We start from the raw sequence: 18102 nt of genomic DNA, 5'->3' as shown, positions 1-18102 counted from the left end.
GTGAATTGGTGGGCGCAACCTCGGGGAAGCTGCGGCATTGCTCCACACTGATTGGGCCATGCCCGCCCTGGACTGCCAGAAACGGAGTCCGAACAAGACAGTATAGACGAGTCGAGCAGGCTTGTGGCTGAGGCATTGCAGCCTTTGTTCTCTCTGCGTATAAGATCGGTAATACTTTTGCACATCGAGTCATGCAATCGAGTAATGACCGGCTATCCAAGGGGTCCCTGGACTGGCTAATGATGCATGGATGGATCAGTCAACTATGTCTGAGTACACGCATAGCTTTGAGAGATTCGAGTATGTATCATAGAAAGCACGTGCGATCTGTAATGCAGCTCCCTATGCGCATAATGACTTTTGCTGTAAGAACTGTTCAGTCTCTCGTCATAAGGTAAGGGTCGTGTCGACATGTTCGAGTACCTGGTTAGTGTGCCTAGACGTCAAATGAGTGTCGCAAGATAGCGAATCATCGCGCATCCCGGTCATAAAGAAGACTGCACAATAGGTGTGTTTGAAAGTATTCGATCGATTATTCGGCGGCGTGCGACGTCTCACCGATGGCTGGCCCAGGTGAGACGTGCGCAAGCGTGACACGCCGCCGCACTATCATCATCGCTCGTGATCTCGTGACGACTCCCTCATCTTCGTGCCTCGCGCCTGTCTGTTTCTGACTCCTAGCACGTTGTGCTCGATAAATACGACTCCAAAACCCATACACGCAATTCATACCGCACTCGACGAAATCGAAACCCCCATTTGACCAACACGCCACCTGCCCTCTCCCAGCCACGGCGCCCCTCTTCCGGTATCGATAGCCCCGCCGCCCACTCCACAACAGCTTCGCCGCCACTCCGCCCTGCGCGACCACGCTGCGAGCTTCCTACGACTCAGCTTTGAATACAAGCATTGCGAGAACAAGACCTAATATACTCGCCTATACACGTCCTGCGCCAAAATGAGTTCGCCAAAGAGACGTATCGAGACGGATGTATGTGGGACCTAAACCCCCTGCCATTGATTGTTGGATGGACAAGAGCTAATTGAGCACCCTTCCCATAAACACAGGTAATGAAGTGAGTGGCCTAAACACTCTGTGCATAGTATGATGCTAACAGGTAAATAGGATGTATGTCTAACAACCTAGCACCTATTGCAGCAATTCGCGCCACAGTGATGGGGACACAAGAATGCCAGCTGACAGCGCCCAGGCTCATGAGTGACTATGAAGTAACTCTAGTCAATGACAACAGTGAGCTATCATCCTTTCACCCTATGAACACTCTCCGCTAACATCTAATAGTGTTAGTTCATCTTACCGTCTCATCCCAACATGCGTCCAAGCGCTGACATGTCCCAGGCAAGAGTTCTATGTCAGATTCAAGGGTCCGTCGGAAAGTACGTCGGGATCTCCCTGTCTTACATACCATTTACTAACCACAGACAGCTCCATTCGAAGGCGGCCTTTGGAAGATACACGTCGAACTGCCAGACCAATATCCCTACAAGAGCCCCAGTATCGGCTTCGTCAACAGGATATTCCACCCCAATATTGATGAGCTGTATGTCTTTGCCTTGTATCATCGCCTCGAACCATCTTCTGACATCAATAGCTCCGGCTCCGTCTGCCTGGACGTCATCAACCAAACCTGGTCGCCAATGTACGACATGATCAACATCTTCGAAGTCTTTCTCCCTCAACTCCTTCGATATCCCAACCCGACCGATCCTCTGAACGGAGAAGCTGCTGCTCTTCTCATGAGAGAACCTAAGAGCTACGACGCCAAAGTCAAAGGTACGTACAGTATTAAAGTACCAGTGAATGCGGGCCAGGAACTAAAAAATAAACAGAGTATGTACAAAAGTACGCTAGCAAAGATACTGCCGAGGACTCTGACAAGGATGATGGCGATGATGACGAGATGAGCTCAGTTGGCAGCTACGAGTCTGGCGATGAAGATGGAGCTGCAGGCAACATGGATGATATTTAGATGACCATGCCGGGTTTGACCTGTCTTCCCCTATGGCCCTTTTGTTTGCTTTCTCATGGCTGGACGTTCAAGGCGCTAGTGTGGCGCACACATAGGCTGGATTTCTTCATCTTTTGCTCTCTTGGACTACGCGGGTTGGGTTAATGACCTAGTTTTAGGCAACAGCATTCTCTGTTATGCTCCTTGTTCGTATATGAAATACCAAAGTAGTGTTCCTATTACGTGCACGATGAACATGTATTTGTCGTGCCATCAAATCTTTGTCAACTTTCTTTTATACATTCCACCACTTTCTGCTCACCTAGCTTCATTCCTGTTTACCCCTAATCGGTCCTGCCTTTTTACGTATGTTTTTTTACCAGTGTATTAGTCTTAGCCACTACCAACATCAGATGCTCCACCCAGAGCAGCATGACAAACAGATGATATGCCGCTAATGGTCTAATGTGTGACTGCTTGTTGGATACTCACAGTCACCGCTGAACGCTACTACTAAAAGGATATCCTGTCACAGTGAGCGTGAACTGACTTGACGTCACAAGATGCCGTATCGTTCCTTTCACTTTCACTTGACACGTTACTGGCATGTATATAAACCCCCCGGTTGCCAGCCCAATCCCTTTCGCCCTCAACAAATATCAACTTTCATAGCACTTTTTGCACGTGGTATTGGTTCAACTCCTTCTGAGCAAACACTCCATTGTCTAAGCCAAGACAATGGCCCCTCGCACTGAGCATGAGCCCAAAAAACATCATCGCATCAACCCCAGTGCTAGAGATTGTCAATATCTCAACGCACATACTGGTACTGGTGTCAATAAACATCGCCCCGTCAGCGGTAGAGGCAACAGCCGTGTCAGCTCCACCTACAAATCAAGCCACCAGGGCAGTCAAAGTGGAAGCCACCACGTTCGTATCTCGTCTCCCGACGTACGTGCTGTAGAGCATCCCAAGATCTGCGACGAACATACCCACAGTAAGGACGACCGCAATGGCATTGGTAAACTTCATATCCAGCACCACCGTCTTCATCTCCCCAACGGCACCGACCCCAGCGATTCAAAAGCCAGTGCCGCACCAAGTTCGCCCCATAAGAAACATACCTCTTCTTCTCCTTCTCCTTCTTCTTCTTCTTCTTCTTCTTCCCTTACTTCTGCCACCCAGCCCCCCGACATCTCCACCATCAAACCCCCCGACACCCGCACCAGCACCCGCACCATCATCGCCATCCCCAAACCCCCCCTCCTTGCCCACCGCCCCCGCCGCTGCATCGACCCCGTCAAGCGCGCCTTCACGAACCACAATCTCCGTGCTATTCTGTCGGATAAGCCGTGGCCGACAGAGCGCAAGAAGGCGAGTGTCGAGAAGATGGTGCTGAAGATGGGGATGAAGAGGGAGTATAAGTAAGCGCTCGTTAGAGTGTTTGGTGGAGTGCTCGGAAGAGTGGGTTTGAAGGGGGCTGAAAGGTAATGACACAGACATGGGGGAAAGGGAAGGGGTGGAGGAGGAGGAGGAAGTAGGGAGGGGGGATATGAATGGATGGAATGGATGGAGGAGGAAGGGGAAATAGCCTCGATTATGGAAAAGGGGAAAGGGGTAGGGCAGGTAATAGGTTAAGTGAATCGAGGGAGTATATGTATGGTGCTATGGTTTTCATCTTGTGACTGGGTTGAATCGAGTACGTGGGGAAAGCTGGGGGAGTGAATGTGGGGGGTTCGGGGTGTGACTAGGGGGTTTGATTTAGGTTACGGTCGAGTAGGGTTGGGTGGAATGAGATGAACGGGGGGTATTGTGGGTTAAAGAGGTGTTGAGATTAAGAACAGCAAAGACAGAACAGTGGTTGGCTTAGTGAAAAGCGGGTGCAAGCCGGGTATTCGGACAAGATGGTGAGGTCGCTGGTTGCCAATGTGTGATATTCACAAGAACCAAAACAAAAGAAAGAACGCAAAAATTGTCTCGGAATCGATTCGAGCATGTATCCTATTTCTTTTCTAAGAGCAATGGGATTTTACGCTGCGAGTTTAGATATAAGTATATCTAAGTCAGTCTCCACCTACGATCCCAAAAACAACCAGCAGCACTCTCCAATCCACATTCGTACATACTGTTCATACCAAACACGCTTCCGCAGAATCATCAAACCCACTCATTTCCCCGCTGCCTCATCCGCAATCAAAGCCTCAACATCCCTCTCCATAAGCCACGCTCGCACGCTCTCCATAACAGCAGTCAGCGTCTGACCTCCCTGCATCACATCATCCAGATCATGCACCGTCGTCCCGCTCCTATGATCCGTGACGCGCTGCTGTCCCCAATTATACGTTCGTACTTTATCACCACGCCCCATTTTCGCCACACCAATGACGCTGCGACGCATATTCGCCAATTCCTCCTCGCGTTTTTCGCGGCGAGACTGGGCTATGCGGGAGCGCAGGAGTGTCCACGCTTTCTCCTTGTTCTTGTGCTGGGACCGTGAGTCTTGCATTGCGACTACGGTGTTTGTGGGTGTGTGTGTTAGACGGACGGCAGATTCGGTTTTGTTGACGTGTTGGCCTCCGGCGCCACTGGCGCGCATGACTTCGACTTTGACTTCTTTTGGGTCGATGTAGTAGTCGCTTTCTGGGTCATCGAAATCCTGCTCTTCTGCGGAGTTCTCTTGGATACTGGGAAGCACGTGTACGGATGCAGCGCTCGTATGTGTCCGGCCTTTGGTTTCGGTAGCGGGTACGCGTTGCACCCGGTGGACACCGGCTTCACATCTGAAAACACCGTACGCATTTTCATCTTCTACTTCGATGATCGCTTCTGAAAGTGGTATCCCGGCCTCTGTCGTTCCGTTGACGTTTTCGTATTTCAGGATGTTGGTCCGGAAGCCGTTTCGATTGCAAAAGGCCTGGTACATGCGAAATAGATCGCCGGCGAAAATAGCAGCTTCTGACCCACCTGCGCCAGGTCGTATCTCCAGCAGACATGGTAGGTGCGCAAAAGGATGTACTGGTACCAACGAAGTAATGAGATTTTGAGAAGCATTGGCGAGTTGGGTTCGTGTTTCTGCGAGGTCATCTGAAGCAAGTGATCGTAATTCTGGATCGGTAGAGGAATCGTGTATCATCGAGGTAAGCTCTGCCACAGACTTAGTCCAGATCAGTACCCGTACTGCTCGTAATATGTGCACATCATATGCTTACCTCATTGGCCTTACTCCATTCTCCCAGAGCATTCACAATGGGACTGTACTCGCCCAATTTCTTCGCCGCACGCGTATCGAAGCCATTGGTCAGCTTTTCTGTGAGTTGTTTATGTTCAGAAGTGATTGCCTGAGCTCGAGCAAGGAGGGCTGGCGGTATGGATTCGGGTGATGCAGCTTTTGTGGTAGTATTAGCAGCATACCATAAAACATAGATTCAGACTACTCACCCGAGCTTTGCAGACGAACATTGCGCCTAAGAAGTGACCTCCCTATTCGTGAAAGGCAGCTTCGACATATCCAGGACGCTGCAAGCATAGTCGTGGACATGCGCAGAATTTCAATTGTGACGGAATTCTCAGTCTCCAACGCTCATTCCGATCGGTTCGGAACGCATTGCACGTGACGTCGTCTCTCACGCTCGCAAGGGTCACACCGCTTTAACCACCTTCCGCATGCATATCGTTCGCGTCTTGCCATAAACGTCATGGGCACTTATCGGAGGCCGCTGCACCATGTCCCGAGGTATTTATCGAGCGAGATCGGCACTACAAGCGGCATCGACCATCTCCGGGGATAGCCGTCGTACATAAAAGAGCTATGTCAAGTACACATTCATAAACTTTCCCCGTATTCATAGCAAAAAGAGCTTCAGAAGCTGCCCCAGAGCTCCAGACGCCCTCCAGACATAATGCCGCCTACTCCACGACGAAGCAAGAGGACCAAGGCCAACCACGACCCGGAGCCTGAACCTCAAGCAAAGAAGCAGCGGCTCGCAGAAGAAGCTACTGTTGCAGGCAATCCAAATGTGTATCCTCATCCTGAACCCCAGTTTGTCCACTTTCCCAGCCGGCGCTCCGTGCTGCACAGCACAAAGGGCATCGTATCGAGCACCCAGTCACTCGCCTCGGCAGCTGGCATAGAGATTCTGAGGAAAGGCGGAAATGCAGCTGTATGACGTAATCTATTACCCATTACCATGTGCAAATAACTCACAATTTACCAGGATGCAGCTGTAGCTGTGGCCGCAGCTATCAATGTTACAGAGCCAGGCTCCACCGGCATTGGTGGTGACATGTTTTGTTTGTACTACGATGCAAAGACGAAGAAGGTCTCGGCGCTGAATGGATCTGGCCGCTCGGGTGAGAACGTCACACTTGAGAAGGTCAGGAAAGATCTTAATCTCGCGGATGGCCAGCATGGTCAGATACCTATGGATCACGTGCTTGCGGCGACAGTTCCTGGCGCAGCAGCAGGGTGGGTTGACTGCGTTGAGCGCTTTGGTAGTGGAAAGGTCAGCATGGAGGATGTCCTTGCGCCTACTATTGAGCTTGCGGAGAAGGGCTTCCCAGTGTCTGAGCTATCTGCAACCTTTGTAAGTCAAACCAGGTCCATTTGAGAGATGCCTACTGAGACTGTAATAGTGGGCAGCTAGCGAAGCTGACATTCGACGTGCTTCACCCAACGGCCATGAAATGCTGAAAAAAGACCCGTCTGCCAAAGATGGCTGCAGGGCACCAAAAGCAGGTGAAATCATGAAGAACACAACAATCGCGAATACGTTCAAGCTCCTCGCCAAGCACGGAAAGAAGGGCTTCTACGAAGGAGAAGTCGCGGAACAGCTTGTAAAGGTGGTGCAAGATCTTGGTGGCTACCTCACTCTAGACGACCTCAAACATCATGCCGAAACTGGGTCTGAGCCTGTCGACCCCATTTCACTGAAATACACTGGCCAAGGCGTAGGAGAGAATACTAACGGCGGTATCGAACTATGGGAGCATCCACCAAATGGCCAGGGCATCGTGGCTCTGATGGCTCTGGGCATCATCCAAGAGCTGGAGAAGCAAGGCAAGATTCCTAAATGGAGCGTCAAAGACCACAACAGCACAAGCCACCTGCATGCTCTGATTGAAGCGCTCCGAATCGCCTTTTGCGACGCGCACTGGTTTGTTACCGACCCCAACGTGGTCAAGGTACCTTCAGCAGAGCTCATTTCAGAAAAGTACTTGGCAGAGCGCGCAAAGCTGTTTAATCCAAAGAAGGCCATTTCAGCCCCAGTCCACGGATCGCCGGCACATCTACAAAGCGACACGGTGTACTTTTGCTGCTCGGATCAAGACGGCAACGCCATTTCCTTCATCAACAGCAATTATGGTGGCTTCGGCACCGGCATCATCCCCAAGGGCTGCGGCTTCACGCTGCAGAACCGCGGCGCAAACTTTAGCCTGGACAAGGACCATCCCAATGTTCTGGCGCCAAGGAAGCGACCGTATCATACCATTATCCCCGGTCTGACCACGTATGTTAACGACGGGAGCTTGCACTCTGTGTACGGTGTCATGGGCGGCTTCATGCAACCGCAGGGTCACGTGCAGGTGCTACTGAATCAGGAGGTGTTCAAGCTCAACCCGCAGGCTGCGCTCGACTCACCGCGCTTCTGCATCGGAGCGGGCATGCCGAGCGCAGATGGAACTATGACGGACGCGACTATTTACTTGGAAGAGGGCATTGATGCAAAGGTGGTCAAGGAGCTCAAGGCACTGGGACACAGTGTGGAGCAGCTGAGTGGTTACAAGCGGGGCATGTTTGGCCGAGGCCAGATAATCAGGCGGCATGAGGATGATGGCATGCAGGTTTGGAGCGGAGGCAGCGACATGCGGGGTGACGGCGCGGCAGTGCCGTTGTAAATCTGTGTGTGTGTGTTGACAGGTGGCTCGTGGAGTTGGGTAACGTCTAGTCATGAATGTAACGTCAGTCACGAACAACCGGTAACCATAGTCTCAGAGACTTGAATGAATGGGTATCGTATTTACTCTATATTTGCCTGCGTCGAGTCAGCGCACGTGTCTTTGGTAGCCAATCATTGTCCTAATGGCTTTGTCCTGCCATTCCTTTTCCTCCAACTCCGAACTCCGTTGTCAATCTCTTCTATTGTCACACCGTCCCTAATAAGCTGCATCGTGACGCCTAGGACCTCTACATTTTTATTCCGAGCCTCGTCATCGAAAAAGAGCATATCCTCGTACTCGAGGCCACTGTCGCGGTGTATGCGCTCAAAATGTGTCGTTTTGTTGCCGGGGTATATTTGCAGGTGATCAAAGTAGTCGATTGCGCGGGATGAAGAGCCGGATGGGCTGGGTATCTTGAGCAGCTTTAGCATCTCGCGACCGAGATCTGGTGCACAGGTGCGAGAGGCAGCGCCGATGAGAATATTCTTGGCTTTGAGCTATAGCAGCTTAGTTAGTTGTCGATGTGATCAGATAGGGGATTTGGGGCGATCGTACTGCTTCTAGGATACCCCCGACATCACTGTAGAAGCCGAAGCCCTCGCCATATCGGTCCTTTGCTTTTAAGCCGCCTTCGGTAGGCTTAAGCGGGGCGGTAACGTGCGTGTCGACCCAAAAGGGCCAGAGAGTGTAATCGAGGTCGAAGACGACTATTTTTGGAAGCGGCAAGCCATCTGTGAATGTGGCTGGCCACCGGACCTTCGCTGGAGACGCTGTGGTGGTGGTTGTATCGGAAGTGGGGGTGTTGGTTGAGGGAGCGCGGCGGGGCATGGTTGACGTTGGCGGGCGCACACAGTAGTGGTAGTGAGGGTCTTGTTAGTGGGATAACAGCTGAAGAGGACGCAAGGGTTGTTAGAGATAGAAAGTGAGATTCGGCCAGATTAGGTGTTTTAGTCTAGGTAAACAGCCGCGTGTGGCGCGTTGGTCGCAAAAAAAAAGACAGACGATGACGTAGACGCGTTGAATCGGCGGATCAGGGTATCAGGTAAAGTACTGATATCGCAAACGGATAAAAGGATTACAGCGCCGAACATACGCTGTGCCGGTACATATTTCGCATTTCCTCCGCAAGAAAAAAAAGCTCAGAGACACAGGCCCTAGTCCCTATAGGTGTTCATGGAGAGCAGCCATATATTGCCGGCGCAGTACATGGGCCTTCGGGATGCAAGCATGGCGGATGCCGATTAGATAAGGAACAGCCGCGACAAAAAAACAAAGACAAAGGCAACGAGGCCTGAAACGACAGGTAATTTCCAGCAGAGGATTGGCGGTGACGGGGCGAGGGCGAGGGCGAGGGCGAGCACATGGCTATATCTAAGTCTATTATCTAGTAAACTCTGTTTGTGGTTGAGGGTACTAGGCCTCGGCTGATATGGGGAACGGGTGGTGGGTATGGGAAGTCTCCAGGACGCCTGTTGCTGACCACATGTGTATTACGTCTTCACATACGCCGTACCCCTATTGGCCGCTTTTAATTACAGCGAGGCTTCACAGGGCACATCCACGTAGCCATGGCGAGAGCGTCCCAACATGCAATCCATATGAACATGGCTGCAGAGGGCCGGCCGTAGCGACATGGTGCAGCACTGGTCTGGCGCACCTTCCCCTTTCAGTCGGCCAGCCACTAATACGTACCAGCCCCGCAAATAACGGGCGCCGGAAGGAATCCCGCCTGACTTGTCGCCGCGGCGTCAACAACCCTTCTACTACTACACTCTTCTCGCACGCACACAAACACACAGATTGCCTGCGCACTCATGTCGCCGTGATCCCGCTGTCTCCAGGGCCTCGATGGCGGCAACAGGTGCTCGTTGTACAATCTTCAGTCGCGATCAATAACAGATCGCTTGCCAGTTCCTTGTCACCCCTCCGCAATCTCAGCGCGTGCACTTTCCACCTCTGCCAATTACTACGCAGCAGCCCATTGACCTCCAGCACAACAGCGGGTGACACCTCGCCAATCATCCGCCACAATGGCCGACTTCAATGAGACAAGATCTCCCCTTACAAACGACAATGTCCAGGCCTGGGCCCGCCATCACTTTGCCGCGCCCTTTCGCGCTCTACCGCGTGCTGCCAGGCTGCAATGGATCGAGTTTGACGAGAGCTTTACTATCAGCAGAGCTATCTGGCGCTCCCTCGGCCGCTCTACCCACAAGCAGCTACTCGTCATCGGCGGCTACGCCCCAGGTCCCGCCGGCGACGACGATGAACCCATTGACCGTGTCACAGCCCATGTCCACGAGGACGAAGCAGAGGTCAGCTTCTATCGCATCACTGAGCTCGAAGATGGCAGCAATGAGCTGTTGTCGGTAAATAGCACCAGCACCGTTGCCTTTCATGCCCCATTTTGTGACGTCGGTGACGATACCGGAGGTTCAAAAGCAATCCACCGCGTATCTGCACTCATTCTTTACTATTTTTTGGCTGCCGGCCACGTGAAAGAGCTATCCCGCACACGATCAGATCCTACAATGTTTACCAGGAATTTTCGCGATGCTTGTCTGTGGGTTCAGAATGAAGGCGAGCGTCCATTACTACCACCATCGAGAAAATCAGAACCTTCAACACCCTTCGAAAAAGATCCTATTACTGTCCGACCCAAGCGCTCCTCCACTGTTTCAACAACCCGCCCCGTATCTGACGAATATCAACACCCTCCAATGAAGCGCGCTGCAACAGACAGCTTAAACATTAAAATTAAACGCGAACGCGACGAAGACTACCCAAACATCCCTCCATCCGCCATCCGCCCAAAAAAACACCCCCGGCGCACGCTCAGCGAGCAAATCGTTGTCCCTTCGAAACTCCAGGAGTCTACCTCAATGCCATCCTCGGGATCCATTCTCAGCCCACGCAGTCCTGCTCCGGAGCGCGTCAACCGCGCCCTAACCGACCGAATTAATCACCTCAAAGACGAAAATGCTGGCCTCAAAGCCTCATTAAATGGCCTTGAATCAGAAAAATCCGACCTTCAGCAGCGCATGGCCAGGGAATCCCACGCATATCGTAGCATGCAAATCGAATCCGACGCCCTAAAGCGCGAAGTAGAAAGCATGAAGCGCGAAATGAACGCCATGAAAGAGCGCCTAGAAGGCGTCGAGTCTTCTGGCGAAAAGATGCGCCTGGAAGTGCAAAGATTAGTAGCGGTAGAGAACGCGAGTAAAGAATTCCGAAAAGAGCTAAGAAGTGAAGTAGACGGGTTAAGAGGACGCATCGAGCGAAGCGAAAAAGAAGCCGAAAACGCGAAAGAAGAGCTATTGGCTGTACGGCGGGGATTAACAAAGGAGTTGAGCGAAGCAGTCCAGAAATGGGGCGCGTGAAGAAGAAGAAAACAAAAAGAATTCATGACTTGGATACATTCAAAATTGTATGGGCATAGTCTTTTGTTTCTTGTTATCGTTTCTTTCCTGTCTCTCCATCTTGCTCCTGGTCTGGTCTGGCCTGGTCAGCTTAGACGCGGTATCCGCGCTACGATCTCCCCACTCGCATATTCCGCCGGGAACCCCCCGGTGGTGCGTTTTCTTTTCCCTTTTCGCCCACCAATCGGGTTATATATGGTACTCCCGTGGCCCTTTAGTTTCATTTTTTTTCCATTCATCTATCTCTATGGGCGTTTTTTATTGTTCTATTCTTGGTATATATGAAGCAAGCGGCATTTTGTCCTCATCATCATCATCATCATCGTCATTGGTCAGGTTGGAGGGGAGGACAAAGGCGTATGTATGCATGCATGTATATTTGTATGAAGCAAGTATTTAGGTTAATCTTTTCTAGAAGCCTGTTTTTAGCAAGCTATGTATGGAGTTGAATGGAAATCAGTTTTAAAAATTATCGCAGTTTTTAAGTGAAACATGTGAGCGGAAAAGAAAACAATAATTTATTATGCATTGAATATAACTATCTGTATACACTCTAGCCTACCTAACGAGAAAAAGAACCTAGTCGAACCTTGTAAATGTAGAATCTATACTCGTCTTCATAACTCCATCTACTCACTGACGATACACCCAGTCCTACTAAACATACCCTTCCCCTACCGGTTCACCTCACACACCTCAGCCTTTCCGCTTATCAAGCTCCCCACGCACCTCCCGCTGAACCCTAGGCATCTTGACCGCGTATTTTGAACTAGCAAGACTAAACTTTGCTTCAGACCTCGTCACACGTCTGGCAGCCGACGTAACATTTGGAGCGCTAGTATCACGCTTAGAGCGGCGCTGTCGATGTGTAGTAGCGACAGGGGCAGCGGGAGCGTCATCAGTGTCAGCATCAGTGTCAATGTCCGAACTATCTTCCTGATATGACGACGACGACGAAGAAGAAGAAGGGCAAGAAGAAGATGACACAGGGATGATCTTGAGACGCGAGGTCTTGGTAAGCGGGGTCTTGCGGGGTACGAAGGGTGGGGTAGGAGGGGAAGAAGAGGAGGCGTCGGAATGAGGGGTGCATGTCTCGCTTGATTCTGCGGTCGAGGGTTGGGATTGCGAGGGGCCGGGTGGGGGGAGGGGAGTGTCGTCTAGATCTATGAGGTTGGGGGTTTGGGCTACTAGTAGCGGCGTTATAATAGATGATGCAGGTGAGTGCTCAGTTGAACCTTGCCGCTTGCAAACGCCACCACCAGGTTTCTGTACTACCTCGCTGCCGGGTGCATATCGGTCTTCGGATCTACGAGCGCGGAACGTCAGAGCATCTGGGAATGATCGTGCAGGAGGCATATTTTCAGCAGGCGGCTCTAGACTTTGACTTCTTGCTCTTCCTCCTACTTTGCGCTGCATCCAAGTTAGTGGCTTGGCAGGAGAAACAGCATTTCTCTCCCTCCACCACCTGGGCGTGCCGCGGGTGAAACCTAGTTCGCGGAGCTTTTCAGTCCCAGGCATTTCGTGCTTGTATTTGCACCCTGTGTGCATCCATCTACATTCGCCAGTTGCTATCCAGTGTGTACAATATACTTTTTTTGAGGGTTCTGGGCCGGGGTTAGAGTTGTTGTACCCAGATCGCTGGGCTTCCCTATGGTACACGGCGTCAGCTAGCGACGACTGGCGTTCAGACCGAGTGGTGGACGGCGTGCCTAGGCATTCGTATGTACCAGCTGCTAGTGTCTGCGGCGACAACCGGCCTGAGTAGCCAAGAGCTATGTTTGTGTTCTGTGATTCAGTCCGGACGTTGTGGTCAGGTGCGAGATATTGAGGCTTCCCATCTGGAGAGCAGTGCGAGGGGCTATCGTTGGGAATGGGTGCTTGGACTGAAAGCACAGAGGGCGCGTCTTTTGTTTCCTTGAATAGCTTCCAGCCCTGGTCTGACATTTGACGATGTGTAAGTTGCCGCGGAATCCCCTTGAGTTGGAATGGTAGCTGGTCGGCTGGTATGAGTGGCACCATGGTATTTCCGCGGAGAAGATAGCAACGGAGATCTTCTGGTAACGAGCAGATATTCTGGCTTTGGGTGGCCATGGTGGAAACGACACGTGCTATACTGCTAAGTAAAGATTGTGAGCATGATGACTGAATAGAAAGTGAAAGGTAGAATGTAGAAACCAGACGGCCGCTTTATTCGTCGTTGGACGACTGTGCTTGAGATAGCAAACAGAAACATTGGACAAGTCAGCAAACGGCTTGCCATCAAGGTGCAAGCACCCGACAAGCTGTTGCTCATGGCGGCTATCCGCACTACTGGCTGTTTCCATCTTACTTGCAATTTATGTGTGCTCAGAGACCAAGATCCGGTAATGACAAGCAAAAAGAGTGCAGGACAAGCAGAGAGCAGCTGTGCGAAGCCGACATTTGCCCGCAGTTCTCATCAGTGTTGGTGACGTCAATTGTGTTCACATGAACCGAGGTGCGACAAGCTCCGAGACCTGCTAGCAAGACATTTTACATGAGGCTTGGGAGAGGCTGCTAGTTATTCTGTTGGATTCGTAAAGTCAGGAGCAGAGTTCGGAGATTACTCCAGGGCAGCTGAAAGTACGGTACGTAAAGTTTGCTTTGCAGCTGACTAGTAATCATCCGTAGGGACCCGGCCTGCATTGGCTCCGGCATTCGTGACTACCGGAACGCTAAACTGCTTGACAACACCACTCACGCGGCACGGAGCCTCACAACGTAGCTGATGCTCTGTGGCTGCGACGGCATGTCCCCCTGTTCAGGGCTGTGATGAGCAACCCACGTCTCCGCGCTGTCATCCCTGTGCAGATTGATTGGCGCCATGCTCACATCTGCCGAAACAAACTAACCCTTATGTACCCAACACCAAGCTTGTTCTGACTGTGCTATCACCTAAGAAGTCCGATATTTGAGATTTTCCATGCTCGCCTCGGAGCGTCTCACTGTACCAAGACCGCCTTGCTCCTCCTAGCCTGTTTCACATACCCCACGGTCAACACTCCGACTGTGTGGATATGAAAAGGTTGCTATACGAAGTTCCCTCTTATGAAACAGTCACCTTTCGGCAGTCGTTTTCTGGCACCTTGCGTGAACGCCTAATCCATGTACCCCACATCTGTATACGAATGCGCCTTTTTCGTATCAGCTGTTTATCATCGCCCATCTACCTGTGTATACGGCTAAAGAGGCGCTAATCAAAGTCACTATAATGACTCGGGAAACAAATATTGCTCAGCACATGCCACCCGCGAGTCAGTGATGAACGAGATCTCCGTTACTAGGTTGCTGCTGGGTCTCCGAGGTCCACAATGCCTCTACCATCCTAGTCCAAGCAATGTACCGCTTGGCTGGGTCATGCGGTAAAGAAACCGAGACTTTAGTGCCTGTCTGATAACCCTGCTACTCTTCCTCACGTCTCCATCTTGTACCCTTAGGATCCTCTTGGAAAAAATACCTCTTCCTGACATGGACCTCTTCTAGCGAATCATGAGACGACGCGTGATCTACAAAGCTCGACAACTGACGATACTAATCGAACGAAGAGCTACACCACCATGACATCCGATAATCGGAAGCAAGAGGTCCTCGCAGTAGCAATCCTTTTCTTCGTCTTGACATGGGTCACTGTCTGCTTGCGAGTCTATGTACGCCTATGTCTGAGAACAATATGGGGAAAAGATGACTCGTACATGGTTGCAACACAAGTACGTACACTGCTCGCCTAATAACGCTGCGGCACTAACCCAACCACCCAGTTAGTATTCACTGTTTATCTTTGCTTTCAAATCGTTGCAGCAGTACATGGAACTGGCCAGCATCGATGGCGTCTAAGCGATCACGATGCAAAGACCGCACTACTAGTCAGTCATATGCCTTTTGTCTCAACCTCAGTTACTGACTCAAGATAGTTTTGGTACTTGTGTGAAGTCATGTACGTAGTGACCAACGGCCTTCTCAAGTTTTCCATTGGGTACTTCTATCTCCGAGTCGCCGTCAAGCGAAACCACATCTGGTGCATACGGATATTGATGGGAGGCACTGTTCTGTGCTGTTTGATTTACTTGTTCTTGGTCATGCTCCAGTGTTCTCCTGCTAAGTCCTGATTCAGAAGTTGTACGGCATTTTTGTTGATGATGTTTAGTCTCAGCATTCTGGGAGATACATCCTGCTTCAAGCAAATGTATACCAAAAGGCCCAACCCTAGGCATCAGTTACGCTCTCGCCGCTATCAACGCCGCGGCCGATTGGATATTGGGATTACTTCCTTTCTGGATGGTCTGGTGCCTGAATATGAAGACGAAGACCAAGATCGTGGTTGCGTGTATCCTTGCGTTTGCTGCCATGTACGTTGTCCGTATCGTCAGCTTACAAAGTGCTAACGAGCGGTTAGTGGGAGTACAGGCACCGTCGTCCGCATGGGATACATACACACACTTTATGACGGCCCTGATTTTCTCTGTACGCATTTCCATTTTTCGCCATATACAACAATGGCCTTTCATTCGCTAACTGCACCTTCTAGATGCTACGACCGATGTCGCCATATGGAGCACAGTGGAACCTGGTATAGGCATCGTAGCAAGTAGCATCGCAACTTACCGACCGTTAGTATACCACATACTGCAACTTCTCGGCTTTGCAGATGCACCCTATGAGCAAAGCACATCCTTCGACTACACCGGAAAAGGCCGCGATTACCGCCGCAGCCTGAGCGTATCGGATCTGGTGCCTACGGAAATGGGAATCATGACTTCACACGTCACAGGGCCTGCTCCTACGGGCTGGGGCGGCGCCCCGCGGACCCCGAAAATTGACATTTCAGATGAAATATTGCCGCATACTACTACGCCCGACAATCAGATCTTGCAGACGGTGTCAGTACACCAGCAAAGCGAAGGGCCGCCAAAACTCGAGCTGCGGGCCAGCTTCCATAATAACCTTGCTAGAGGCAGTATGTTTAGTCTTGGAAGATTTCGAATACCTGAATGAGATAAACATACTTAATTTTGCTTACAACCATGCCTAGTTTTAATGTTTTATATGAACACAGCTTTAATGATAGGGACTTCGTCACATGGCGTTTATACGTTCTGGGTGTTATGGCTGAGCTCAAACGTCCATGTATCACACACTCTTGGTATTGAACCAAAGGCCATGCCACAAGCCGTCTCTATGAAGACGCCAAATACTCTACTTCTCAAACCCACACTTCCCAAACTTCCTCTCCAGATCCACCCATCTCAACCCCACACGACTAGTCCACTTACTTCTCCCACTTGATCATTCCTAATTACCCTCCTTCTCTAACCCCCCCACCCCTCCTCCCATTAACCTCAACACACCACCCCACAGCCTCCTGCCACGTCCCCTCCATCTCCGCATCATCCACCTTGCACCCCCTCTCCTGCAGCCCCTTTATTGCCAAATCGCGAAAAAACCACCAACTGGGCAGGAAATTAAGTTTCGCAAGCGCCGCAAGCTTCAGTGGCGAAAACATGGCGCCGTACTGGCATGCCCGCTGCAACAGGTCGCCATGAGCGAAAGCGACATTCCACATGGCGTGCGCGATGTCGTTGATGGGTGTGCTGGTCAGGCGCGTGGTGGTGGTGGGTGGGGAGGAGGGGAGGAGGTGTGGGTTTGATTGCAGGACGTGGGTGAGGAGGTTGGAGAGGAGGTAGGCTATTTGGGCGTTGGTGGTTGCGGGGGGCGAAGATGGAGGTGGCGGTGCGGGCGTCAGTGTGACTGGTGGGAGGAAAGGAGAGGAAAAATCGGTCGGGGGCTGGTGAGTTGGTGAGTTGGCGGTTTGGTTGAGAGACTCGTTCTTAGCCAGGCTGATGGAATGGTTGAAGTGACGGTTGGTGGGCTGCGGGGTGGACTGTATTGCTGTTAGTTTGTTTCTGGCTTGTCGTTCGCAAGTCATGGTTTCAGAGTTGCTTCGAGATTGCGACTGATTGTTCAGATGTGGTGTACTTACGCTAGTGCCTGTGTTGTTCGTTTCATTCGTAGAAGAGTCCGCCGGCGGGGTCATCTGGGTCATTGGTGCTGTGAACCTATAGAGGTTGGTGTTGAGCTGTTGACTAGGAAAGCTCATCTAGTAAGGTTCCGTCAATTTATGTCTTGGTGATACTAAGAGCAAACTCACCTTATTTTTGATCTTTCTTCTATCCACCACGGTAACGAGAGTATCAACGACTGCTTTCTCGGACTTTCGACGAATCGAAATCTTTTGTTTCTCCTGGGTTTTGTGTACGGAATGACACAGAAAGTGGGGTTGTTAACTGCTGCTGGGCTTTTGTAGAGTGAGTGAGCCTTGAGTTGAATTCACAAGTCCCTACACGACCTGAAAAGTGTCCTTTCACTACTCATCCTCTATGACTTTCGCTTGTTTCGTTGGTAGTGGCGTAGCTCTTATTACTGTAGTGACTATTGGGGTACGCTAAAGTAATGTGAATGAGAGGGAAGAAGATCCGATGGTAAACCGTGAATGTAAAGCGCGTGCGAAGTTAGAAAGCCTATTAACAGATATCCTGTACGCGTGAGAAGACATAGGCAAGGTAGTGACTGCGATACTAAAGTGGAAAGTCAAGTTCAGCCAAGCATGGCATAGGCAATTGCGATGTGCTAAGTCTTGTCCAGTTGCCTTGTTAAACTCTGTGTAAAGCAGAGTTACTGCTGTAAAAGTCTTAAAGAAGGTGCGTAACTTCTGCTTAGCACGTACTTAGGCAGCTCGATTGAACCCAACAAGCAACGTACTG

The 18102-nt window shown here is 51.0% G+C and overlaps 9 protein-coding genes across 9 annotated transcripts; 5 read left to right on the top strand and 4 right to left on the bottom strand.

Annotated features, from left to right (window-relative positions):
- The first annotated feature begins 655 nt into the window (after positions 1-655).
- COCSADRAFT_33236 (uncharacterized protein) lies at positions 656-2219 on the top strand. Its single transcript, XM_007697298.1, has 5 exons — positions 656-991; positions 1368-1398; positions 1448-1562; positions 1614-1795; positions 1852-2219. The coding sequence occupies exons 1-5, from the start codon at positions 959-961 to the stop codon at positions 1989-1991; spliced, it is 501 nt and encodes a 166-aa protein (XP_007695488.1). The 5' UTR covers positions 656-958; the 3' UTR covers positions 1992-2219.
- A 489-nt stretch (positions 2220-2708) lies between these two features.
- Positions 2709-3398, top strand: COCSADRAFT_156741 (uncharacterized protein; the record flags this gene model as incomplete). Its single annotated transcript, XM_007697755.1, has 1 exon — positions 2709-3398. One exon carries the CDS (start codon positions 2709-2711, stop codon positions 3396-3398), a length of 690 nt encoding a protein of 229 aa, XP_007695945.1.
- Positions 3399-4137: 739 nt separating this feature from the next.
- Positions 4138-5496, bottom strand: COCSADRAFT_156740 (uncharacterized protein; the record flags this gene model as incomplete). The annotated part of the gene is made up of 3 exons (XM_007697754.1): positions 4138-5124; positions 5180-5355; positions 5409-5496. 3 exons carry the CDS (start codon positions 5494-5496, stop codon positions 4138-4140), a joined length of 1251 nt encoding a protein of 416 aa, XP_007695944.1.
- Positions 5497-5869: 373 nt separating this feature from the next.
- COCSADRAFT_349745 (uncharacterized protein) lies at positions 5870-8344 on the top strand (the record flags this gene model as incomplete). The annotated part of the gene is made up of 3 exons (XM_007697753.1): positions 5870-6130; positions 6185-6553; positions 6603-8344. 3 exons carry the CDS (start codon positions 5870-5872, stop codon positions 7863-7865), a joined length of 1893 nt encoding a protein of 630 aa, XP_007695943.1. The 3' UTR covers positions 7866-8344.
- Positions 8345-8907, bottom strand: COCSADRAFT_271248 (uncharacterized protein). Its single transcript, XM_007697752.1, has one exon. The coding sequence runs from the start codon at positions 8733-8735 to the stop codon at positions 8415-8417; it is 321 nt and encodes a 106-aa protein (XP_007695942.1). The 5' UTR covers positions 8736-8907; the 3' UTR covers positions 8345-8414.
- Positions 8908-9685: 778 nt separating this feature from the next.
- COCSADRAFT_33232 (uncharacterized protein) lies at positions 9686-11787 on the top strand. The gene has a single exon (XM_007697297.1). The coding sequence runs from the start codon at positions 9938-9940 to the stop codon at positions 11285-11287; it is 1350 nt and encodes a 449-aa protein (XP_007695487.1). The 5' UTR covers positions 9686-9937; the 3' UTR covers positions 11288-11787.
- A 28-nt stretch (positions 11788-11815) lies between these two features.
- Positions 11816-13475, bottom strand: COCSADRAFT_271234 (uncharacterized protein). Its single transcript, XM_007697751.1, has one exon. The coding sequence runs from the start codon at positions 13415-13417 to the stop codon at positions 12023-12025; it is 1395 nt and encodes a 464-aa protein (XP_007695941.1). The 5' UTR covers positions 13418-13475; the 3' UTR covers positions 11816-12022.
- Positions 13476-14791: 1316 nt separating this feature from the next.
- Positions 14792-16336, top strand: COCSADRAFT_133856 (uncharacterized protein; the record flags this gene model as incomplete). Its single annotated transcript, XM_007697750.1, has 6 exons — positions 14792-15051; positions 15103-15207; positions 15256-15430; positions 15489-15690; positions 15738-15805; positions 15870-16336. Exons 1-6 carry the CDS (start codon positions 14902-14904, stop codon positions 16334-16336), a joined length of 1167 nt encoding a protein of 388 aa, XP_007695940.1. The 5' UTR covers positions 14792-14901.
- Positions 16337-16637: 301 nt separating this feature from the next.
- Positions 16638-17375, bottom strand: COCSADRAFT_167542 (uncharacterized protein; the record flags this gene model as incomplete). The annotated part of the gene is made up of 1 exon (XM_007697749.1): positions 16638-17375. The coding sequence occupies one exon, from the start codon at positions 17373-17375 to the stop codon at positions 16638-16640; it is 738 nt and encodes a 245-aa protein (XP_007695939.1).
- Between the last annotated feature and the right edge of the window lie 727 nt (positions 17376-18102).

The sequence above is a fragment of the Bipolaris sorokiniana genome (assembly GCF_000338995.1).
Source record: "Bipolaris sorokiniana ND90Pr unplaced genomic scaffold COCSAscaffold_2, whole genome shotgun sequence".
NCBI classification, from domain to species: domain Eukaryota; kingdom Fungi; phylum Ascomycota; class Dothideomycetes; order Pleosporales; family Pleosporaceae; genus Bipolaris; species Bipolaris sorokiniana.
This window is presented reverse-complemented; position numbering and strand designations above follow the sequence as displayed.

What these genes read in the sequence shown, in the direction of transcription:
- COCSADRAFT_33236 (XM_007697298.1), top strand. Translation starts at nt 959, where the DNA reads ATGAGTTCGCCAAAGAGACGTATCGAGACGGAT. An exon ending in AGAGACGTATCGAGACGGAT is followed by an intron (nt 992 to 1,367) that starts GTATGTGGGACC and finishes CCCAGGCAAGAG; the next exon opens with TTCTATGTCAGATTCAAGGG. An exon ending in ATTCAAGGGTCCGTCGGAAA is followed by an intron (nt 1,399 to 1,447) that starts GTACGTCGGGAT and finishes AACCACAGACAG; the next exon opens with CTCCATTCGAAGGCGGCCTT.
- COCSADRAFT_271248 (XM_007697752.1), bottom strand. Translation starts at nt 8,735, where the DNA reads ATGCCCCGCCGCGCTCCCTCAACCAACACCCCCACTTCCGATACAACC.
- COCSADRAFT_33232 (XM_007697297.1), top strand. Translation starts at nt 9,938, where the DNA reads ATGGCCGACTTCAATGAGACAAGATCTCCCCTTACAAACGACAATGTC.
- COCSADRAFT_271234 (XM_007697751.1), bottom strand. Translation starts at nt 13,417, where the DNA reads ATGGCCACCCAAAGCCAGAATATCTGCTCGTTACCAGAAGATCTCCGT.